This window comes from Puma concolor, chromosome B4 (genome assembly GCF_028749965.1).
Source record: "Puma concolor isolate L17-30 chromosome B4, mPumCon1.1.hap2, whole genome shotgun sequence".
Classification (NCBI taxonomy): domain Eukaryota; kingdom Metazoa; phylum Chordata; class Mammalia; order Carnivora; family Felidae; genus Puma; species Puma concolor.
The window spans coordinates 97,721,214-97,731,335 of NC_141673.1; the positions used below are offsets into that span (position 1 = coordinate 97,721,214).

At 38.5% G+C, this 10,122-nt stretch overlaps 2 protein-coding genes across 2 annotated transcripts; both read left to right on the forward strand.

The window, feature by feature from the left end:
* The first annotated feature begins 1,650 nt into the window (after positions 1–1,650).
* On the forward strand, positions 1,651–2,619 carry TAS2R42 (taste 2 receptor member 42). The gene is given in 1 exon segment (XM_025930786.2): positions 1,651–2,619. A coding segment is annotated over 1 exon segment (969 nt).
* Positions 2,620–6,797: 4,178 nt separating this feature from the next.
* Positions 6,798–9,876, forward strand: LOC112867866 (taste receptor type 2 member 42-like). Its single transcript, XM_025930893.2, has 2 exons — positions 6,798–6,851; positions 8,944–9,876. The coding sequence occupies exons 1-2, from the start codon at positions 6,798–6,800 to the stop codon at positions 9,874–9,876; spliced, it is 987 nt and encodes a 328-aa protein (XP_025786678.2).
* Positions 9,877–10,122: the final 246 nt, after the last annotated feature.

The following is a 10,122-nucleotide window of genomic DNA, read 5'->3' on the forward strand; positions in this document are numbered from 1 at the left end:
GAATTTCACTCCATTTCTAGACATTAATCTTAGTCAAGGCTATCATTCTCCTTTCGAAAATGCTACTACCAAATTTCTTTATTTGCCTTCAGCCTTGCTGTATCCAATAAATTCCTTTCTTCCTTCTCTTTTTCCTTTCTCCCTCCCCTCTTTCCTTCCTCCCTTTCTTTCTTTCTTTCTTTCTTTCTTTCTTTCTTTCTTTCTTTCTCTTTCTTCCTATAATTTTAAATGTTTGTTCTAAATCAAAAATTTTGTCATACAAAATAATTTACCCATAGTTCATTGTACAACATTGTTCTTGAAATATACACTTTACAAAATTCATAGAATTTAATTTGGGAGTGTGACAGTAACATTGAAAAGGGCCAAGGGCCAAGTTTTTAATTTTATTTTTAATTTTTTAATTTTTTTTAAAATTTCATTCACTATTTTGGATGTGGTCTGGCAACACCAGAACACTTAATGCCAACAGACACAAGAGCTGTAACTCTGAGTTCATTTCTGGTACATTAATGGCTTCTGTCAAACTCATTGTTCCTAGAATATAGAGCAAATATGTTTGTTTATTATTTCCTTATTTAATCTGAAATGATTTTCTACCTATTTTCTGTTAATTAAGGCTAGATGGACACCATTATATCTCTGGCCAAAACAAATAGAACAAGTACAAAAATAAAGAGCAAAACTGGGGAATATGTTTAACTACTCAGAAGACATGTTACTCAGAGGTACCTGAAGAACATTGTAATTACAGTAAATTATCAGTGAGAAGACTTTAATTTCAGAAAAGTAATTTGGGTTTTGCCGTCTTTTTGTATTTTGTTTGATCAGGACAAAATATAACTTAGTTCTCTCCTGAAATCCTAATTATCTATAAAATCTGAGGAAAATACCAATTTTTTTCTCTTTCCCCAGCAGTGATGTTTATAGTTACCTTTTTTGTGTTCACATTACATTTTATTCTTACTTCTTCTTATTTCTTTCTGTGTTTTCACTATTTTCTGGATCTCCTAATGTTTTGTTTTTTTTTTCATAGCAAAGTATATTACTTTTGGAAATGACTCTGACACATAGCAGATACTCAAGATATATTCATTGAATTATAACTAAATTTTAGGACAGTTTATTTAGATTTAGATTATTAGATTATTTCAAAACTTTCTATGAAAAACAACGAAAATATTTGGATCTAAATGGCATAGTATTTCAGGTGAGGTAATTTTTTTCACAAATCAGCGAAAAAGAATCTGGCCCATATTTGCATGCTAGCGAATTTGACTTCAACCTTTGGATCATTACCTCAAGTGGAAAATTTGAATCCTTGCCAACTATAAATAGAAACACAAACGGTTTGGTTTGGAAATGAGTAGCTCTTTCAAATAAATAAAACCATCTTCATGAAAGTATGTGGGATGCTACCCCTTAGCAGATGGTTCTGGATTAAGATCGCCATTACAATAAAGCAGAGAAATTTCCATATACGTATATATATGAGACTGTATCCAACAGCAGCATGTTGTGGTTAACACTGGAATCGCAAAGAAACACGGTGAAGGTAACTATCAGAAATGGATGCTGTGCCAAGACAGTTTGATTACAAATTTGCTAATGAGACACGACATTAGAAATTTGGATTTTTTTCCTGCGGAAATGTTAGCCGGACTGGATAAAATCTTTCTTACGCTGTCAACGGCAGAATTCATAATTGGAATGTCGGGGAATGTGTTCGTTGGACTGGTGAACTGCTCTGAATGGATCAAGAACCAAAAAATCTCTTTTGTTGACTTCATCCTCACCTGCTTGGCTCTCTCCCGAATCACTCAGCTGCTGGTGTCATTGTGGCAATCATTTGTAATGACACTATCTCCGCCTTTCTATTCCACTTGGAAATCAGCAAAACTTATTACTTTGCTTTGGAGAATAACTAATCACTGGACTACCTGGTTTACGACCTGCCTGAGCATTTTCTACCTCCTTAAAATAGCTCACTTCTCCCACTCTTTCTTCCTCTGGCTGAAGTGGAGAACGAACAGAGTGGTTCTTGCCATTCTTGTCCTTTCTTTGCCCTTTCTGCTGTTTGACTTCCTGGTGCTAGAATCATTGAATGATTTCTTCTTAAACGTCTATGTGATGGATGAAAGTAATCTGACATTACATATAAATGACAGTAAAACCCTTTATATTAAAACCCTGATTCTTCTTAGTTTTTCCTATACCATTCCTATTGTTCTGTCCCTGACCTCACTGGTCCTATTGTTTCTGTCCTTGGTAAGACACATCAGAAATTTGCAGCTCAACGTCATGGACTCCAGGGACCCCAGCACACAGGCCCATAAGGGGGCCATTAAAATGGTTATGTCTTTCCTCCTCCTCTTCACAGTTCATTTTTTTTCCATCCAATTGACAAACTGGATGCTTTTGATATTTTGGAACAACAAGTTCACAAAGTTTATCATGTTGGCCATATATGTCTTTCCCTCAGGCCACTCATTAATTTTGATTCTGGGAAACAGCAAACTGAGACAGACAGCCTTGAAGGTACTGCGGCATCTTAAAAGCACCTTGAAAAGAGAAAAAACAGTTTCGTCTTTATAGATAGACATTCCAGGGTCTTTCTAAAGATAAAGACTTAATGAGGAGTCTTTGAGGATCAATTTCACTTCTCTTTTTTTTTCCCCCTACAGGGTTCCTTTAAGTATTGTCAAACATTAATGAAATTTCCCCTAGAAAAAGTTACTCTTGATGATAATTGACCCATGGTCAGCCAATATAATTTTTAAAGTATTCAGTTTTGTTTAACACAGTGGTTACCAATATTTAAAAATTGCAAATAGTCTTTCAAAGAGAATCTAAATTATTTAATTTTATATGCAAAAGATTTATGTAATTGTAATTCATATTACATGTCAGAAGCATGTCGTGTTTTAGAAATCAAGATAAATTACTATTCACTAGGTAGACGATCTATAAAATGGTGATAGAAAAGTTAATTGAGCAACTAAAGTCAGAGATGGGAAAAACATGACCTCATAGGGTAAAGGCTTAATTTTTTTTAAATGAAAAAGCTTTTCACTGTTGTCATTAGAAGTCTTATTGATAACATGGGAATGAGTTATTTGAAAATAATATTCACAGTGCAAAACAAAATAAACTAAAAACACATGCTTATAATGCTAATCTTAATTTGAAAGTGGTATTTTGACTATCATAACCTAAATTTAGATAAAGTAACTACAAATTCTAAATAAAGTTAAGGGTAGAAAAGTTTACTATAACATTTTGAACATGATGTTGTAGATTTTAATATTATACAGATGCTATGCAGCTATATATAATGGAATTCTTTAAAAATGAAGAATTCTTGGGTCGCATGGGCGACTCAGTCAGTCAACTGTCTGACTCTTGGTTTAGGCTCAGGTCATGATCTCACAGCCATGAGATGGAGTCCCCATCGGGCACCACGCTGGCTGTGGAGCCTGCTTGGGATTCTCTCTCCCCCTCTCTCTCTGCCCCTCCCGCACCCCTTTCTCTCAAAATAAATACACTTTTTTAAAAAATGAAGAATTTACTTAGGGTTTCTTAGGGTTTACTTTCTTAGTAAACCCTAAGGGTTTACTTTCGATGTATTCTTTAGATTGTGTTAAAGAAACAAAAAAGTTGTAATTAAATGATGATAAATACGTGGGTTGTAAATTAGTCTTGACGGACCTGTAGGTATGGACATTGTTCTAGGGCTGCTCCCTGGACCTGGAATGGTGTTAGAATTATGAACGTTTCTCCCTGTCCTCCCTCGCCGTATTTAGAAAGCTAAACCTCTAACACGTCTAGGCTGTGTGGTGCTTCCGTGTATTGATAACAATAACGATGTGGATAACGGTTTTAATCATAAGACATATTTTACCATTTTCCCTAAGTAATTTACATTTTACAAAAGGAAATTTATTTATTTGGCCCTTAACTTACTATTTTGTCTGATTATCACTGTAATTATCTGGCCTTGGTAAAAGCGAATATGCAAATCAGGCTGAGTACCTTTAGATTCAGGCATTGAGTTTGTTTTGTTTTAGATAGCCTTTCATAGAAATGACTTAGACATAACCTTGTACTATTTATAAGATGGTAACCAAGCACATTGTTTAATTTTTAGCGTATGAAACTTTTCTTTGGTATGCAAGATAAAGTGATTGAGCTAATTTTTTAGCAGCTCTTCTTTCTAAGAAGTAGGCCTTAGGGATAAGTGAGTGAATGTTTAACTTGGAGTAAGTCAACACTCATGCAACAAAGTTAGGGAGATGGAACTATAAGGAATAGGGCTCTAGTCTTGACAAAGCAAAGGACTAGTAAAAGAAGACAAGGTCATAGGCTGGGGTCATTGCAACTGACGTACTGTAGACTGTATTTGAAGAGCGAGTGAGATCGAGCCCTGCATGTCTACTTTCCCCGTAACAAGAGATGTCGTGGGGGACTCAACAGCAGCTGAGCCACAATCCAAGAAGAGCCACTCCCAACACAGGCATGGCCAGTGTCATCCACCCAGAGAAGAAATATCCATGATTGTATCCTACCCTGGGACCAAAGTGTTGGGGAAGGATGGAGATTGTCACCGATTTCTTGTTAACTATTCTTCTCCCCCACCAAATAAATGTTCAGTTAAAGATTCTGGTGTAATGATTGGTGTTTTCCATTTGTCTACCAGGTGATTTATGGAAGAGGAACAAATAACTTGTTTCTACTGCTGAAATGGTCGTATCTCTGATCCTTAGGGTGACTACTGGAGGCAACTGATAAGACATAAATCAAGCACAGCAAGACAGTTCTCATGAACCCTGGTGATGAATGTGTCATATAGAAACCCATACCTCTAGTGATCTCTGAGAAAGGCATGCAAATTTCCTCAAGGTCTCTGGTGGTTTGTCTGCTATCTGCCAGTAGGTGGCTTCTCCTCATAAGATCTTGATTAGACCCCATCTCCTCTGAGCCAGGGATGCCTTTAAGGGACATGTGTATCATCGCAGGGTCTTCCCAATTCTGTCATTTGAGACACCGGATAAGTTGCCTAGAGTAACTCCATATCCTGTTCAGGACCTTAAGACCGATCTTCACAAGAACAAATTGATTTGAAAAGTTTGAGGAATTTGAAAAACACATACAGGCAAACTTGTATTTTGTCTCCTTGTACACTTATAGACTACAGCTTTTCAAATTTTATTTTTTCTTTTTTTCCATCAATATCAACGCAGCCTCAGAAGACGGTGGAAATACCCAATCATTCTTATTTTGAGCGTGAGACAGGTTTGCCAATGTGGAGGTTGGTATCAGTTAGACTGGCCCTGTCTTAGGTTTGTCATGAGAAAGAACGAGTGAGGATGTTGGCCCCCTAAGGATTTTGAGGGGAAAAGACCCATGGCCTTCAGTTTGGGAAACAAAAAGAATATGCTAAGTGAAACAAAAATCTATGATGAAACATGAAAGGTTGTTTATGTAAGCAGTGATTAAGCTGGGCAAATAGTCTCCATTTGTGAAAGATGAAATCTCCGTCCCTTCAGGCGGTGGCCCTTGCCCCAGCTAATTGCTTCTTCAACTAGGGTCCAGCCAAAGAAACACTGAAGTTCTCTTTTACTTAAAAACAAAACAAAACCAAACCCAAACAAACAAACAAAAACCCCACAAAGGCCAGTACTTTAATGCAGTGACTATCAAGTTCGGTGCATGAAAGTTCCTCGTTGCAATTCAAAAAGAACCAGGAAGCTACTTCTGTGTTTGCAAATAAGTAGAAAAGCTTGCTATTGATAGGATGGGAGAGAGCATACAGGGCAACATTTGTTGCCCGCTTCTCTGAGACTGTCAGGAGATCTAAACATGCGGGCTTGGGGAGGGAAAGGCAACAGAAAGAATCCAACAGAAAGCTAAGGTATATTTTTTCACTGGAGATGTCACAGACACGGGGAGGAAACAGGAAGAACTCAAGCCCCACCCCCCCCCAGGTGGTATTAATGATAGGACCTCATAAAATATTCAGTTGAACCATCTTTATTTAAACCCACATAAGTGTTAGTTGATCACTATATAAGTATCACTCCCTATCACTCAGGAAGTCAGCATTTTGTTTGAAATAGGCCAACATAGACTTCTGAATGTATTTTCTCACAATTCCTTAGAAGAATTGTCTCTCTTTCAACTGATGACTATAACATAAGTGTTCATACGTTTTCGGATTTAAATCAGTCATCATTGGAAGTTCAGACTATTTGGGATTGTCACTGTATCATACACATAAGTTTAATTAATTGTTATCTGCCCAAGCATTTTGTAATAATATATCTTATGTTTATACGTGCAATAATACTTTTTCTTTATCAAGTATAACAACTTCTATTTTAAGATAGATCTGGAAATATCAGTGATCTCTAGGGCCTTCTTGGTTTCCTGACACAAAATACAGAGTTTTGGGGACACCTGGGTGGCTCAGCTGGTTGAGTGTCCGACTCTTGATTTCAGCTCAGGTCATGATCCCAGGGTCATGTGACTGAACCTTATGTCTGCTCAGCATGGAGGCTGCTTGGGATTCTCTCTCTCTCTCTCTCTCTCTCTCTCTCTCTTCCTGTCTCTCTCTCCAGCTTGTGCATGCTTTCTCTTTCTCTAAAAATTAAAGATTAGAAAATTAAAATTAAAAAACAAAATATAGAATTCTCTAACCATCTCCAACTCCCTTGCCTGGAAGTACTTCTTTTTCATGAAGAAAAGTAAAAAAGTCCCCACCTCCTGGGTGCTACCCCTGCAAGCTTTTATGATTCTGTATGACTTCTGGCTTTCAACCAGAAAGGCTGGAGAGCAGTGTCAGTTATTTCCAGGTTAGTACAGAAATTGTGCATGAATTCATACATATGTCATAGAACTTTCTCCAATTTTATTTTATTTTATTTTATTTTATTTTTTCAACGTTTTTTATTTATTTTTGGGACAGAGAGAGACAGAGCATGAACGGGGGAGGGGCAGAGAGAGAGGGAGACACAGAATCGGAAACAGGCTCCAGGCTCCGAGCCATCAGCCCAGAGCCTGACGCGGGGCTCGAACTCACGGAGCGCGAGATCGTGACCTGGCTGAAGTCGGACGCTTAACCGACTGCGCCACCCAGGCGCCCCCATATATTAATTATTAATATAACACACGTACTTACACCTAAAGTTCTCTCAATAGGAGAGAGAACCTTGCGGTCGAGGTTGAAAGACGATTGTATTAAAGTTACCTGTTCGTTGAAACCAAAACCAAACTAAAATAAATTTTACTGTAACTGAATTTTTTATGAGACAAAAGATTTTACCAAAAGCAGGATTAATGAAAAGAACCCCTTCCCACTCCCCACTCCTCCATTTTTTTTCTACTCTATTTTTTTCTTACTATTTTTTCCCTCTCAGGTGACAAGAGCTTATTCAGAATCAAATAGGCAGTAACTGATTGAGAAGAAAGCTCAAAATATTCAGAGTAATAGCTCAAATAGGTCTGATATTGGTACCTTTGCATATGGTTTTATACCCTTCTGGAAGATCATTTCCCTTTGTGTCTATTTCTTCAGGAAATCCTAAAAAGTTTCAAGACGGCTGCAGATTTCGTAGCACACTTCTCTGTGTGGCAAGTTACATTTTGGTCAAACTTCTGTCACATTCAATGGTAACAGTTTATTTGACGTTGCTTTTCCTAATACCCTGTGAGCTCCTTGACGTTACTTCTCTTTATTACGCTTACCACATCTATAATAGTATCTGAAATATGATGGGTTTTATCAAATGGATTTAATGAATAGTGCCTGAGAATTCTATTAAAATTAAGCAACCTGAATCCAAATTCTATTTTCTTATTTATTTATTTATTTATTTATTTATTTAGAGAATCCCAAGCAGCCTCCACACTGTCAGCACAGAGCCCCATGCTGGGCTCAATCTCACAAACCGTAGATCATGATCTGGGCCAAGATCAAGAGTCCAACGCTTTGCTGACCGCGCCACCCATGTGCCGCCCAAATGGTATTTTCAATTGAAAAGGAAAGCGCAGGGGCAGCTGGGTGGCTCAGTCAGTTAAGCATCCGACTTCGGTTCTGGTCATGATCTCATGGTTTGTGAGTTCAAGCCCCGCGTCAGGCTCTGTGCCGATAGCGGCAACGCCTGGAGCCAGTTTTGGATTCTGTGCCTCCCTCTCTCTCTGCTCTCCCTCTCTCTCTGCTCTCCCTCCTTTGCTCATGCTCTCTCTCTCTCTCTCTTTCTCAAAAATAAACATTAAAAAAATAAAAGAAAGGGAAGGAAAGTGCAAATCAGTGTAAAGAAATCGCCTCGTATTTGCATGTTCCCATATTTGACTTTGTTCTTCCAGATGTCCTCCCAAGCGCAACACTGCTGTCAGTGCCAGTGATGAGTGGGAACATTTACTGTTTAATTTGGAAATCAGTAGCTGATTAGAAGTTACATTAAAGTTTTTCATTTAGGTCTGTGAGACCGGATCTCCTTGTGTAAAGCTCGGACTTACAGCTGGAACCAAAGAGAAAGATGTTTCGTGAAGGTCAGTGAGATAGTATCTGAGCATTTTTAATATCAAAGTGAAAAGTATCAAAGTGGACTTTATCCTCCAACGTTTGACAGAACAACAACAACAACAAAAATCAGTGAAACATAGGGCTAGTTTCCTGGATTCTTTCTACAGAAATGCCATCTGGAATCGAAAATACTTTTTTTTTTTTTATTTTTATTAAATTTTTTTTTTCAACATTTATTTATTTTTGGGACAGAGACAGAGCATGAATGGGGGAGGGGCAGAGAGAGAGGGAGACACAGAATCGGAAACAGGCTCCAGGCTCTGAGCCATCAGCCCAGAGCCCGACGCGGGGCTCGAACTCACGGACCGCGAGATCGTGACCTGGCTGAAATCGGACGCTTAACCGACTGCGCCACCCAGGCGCCCCTCGAAAATACTTTTCTGACAGCAGCAGTAGGAGCATTCATGATTGGAATGTTGGGGAATGGTTTCATCGCACTCGTCAACTGCATTGACTGGGTGAAGCATCGAAAGCTCTCGCCAGCTGACTGCATCCCCACCAACCTGGCTGTCTCCAGAATCATTCTTCTTTGGATGATACTATTCGATTCGCTTGTAATGGTGTTTTGGCCACATCTATATAACATTGAGAAACTAGCTACCGCCGTTAATATCTGTTGGACACTGACCAATCACCTAGCTACCTGGTTTGCCACCTGCCTGAGTGTTTTCTATTTCTTTAGGATAGCCAATTTCTCCCACCGCTGTTTCACCTGGCTGAGGCGGAGAATTAGCAGGATGTTCCTTGTGCTTCCTCTGGGGTCTTTATTCTTACTGGTTTTCAACTACAAATTATTAGTTGGATTTTCTGATCTCTGGGCTACCATCTACCACAACTATGAAAGAAACTCAACTCGGCCCCTAGATGTAAGTAAAACTGGGTATCTTAACAGCTTGGTTATTCTCAGTTTCATCTACTTAATCCCCTTCCTTCTGTCCCTGACCTCACTGCTCCTTTTATTTCTCTCCTTGATGAGACATACCAGGAACGTGCAACTGAACTCCAGCTCGAGGGACTTCAGCACAGAGGCCCATAGAAGGGCCATGAAAATGGTGATAGCTTTCCTCCTCCTCTCCACGGTTCATTTTTTTTCCATCCAGTTAACAGGTTGGATTTTCCTCTTACTGAAGAAACATCATGCCAATTTGGCGGTCACGTTGACATCGGCTCTTTTTCCTTCAGGCCACTCATTTATCCTCATTTTTGGAAACAGCAAGCTGAGACAAACTGCTTTAGGACTACTGTGGCATCTCAATTGCCACCTGAAAATGGTGAAACCTTTAGCTTCATAGATTTCCAGAATTTTCTATAACCCAAGAGAATTAATGATGAACATTGAAGATCCATTTTAACTTTTGTTTTTCTCGCTGGATGCTTTTTCGATGCTATTAAACATCACAGACTTTCCCTAGAATGACCTATAACCTTAATAAGCAAACATGATTGTCATTGTAAAACTTGCTGGTAACAAGAACATACCTGAGTCAGTATGAATATAAAATTTATAATGCAACATGTATTAATGTTACACATGTTAG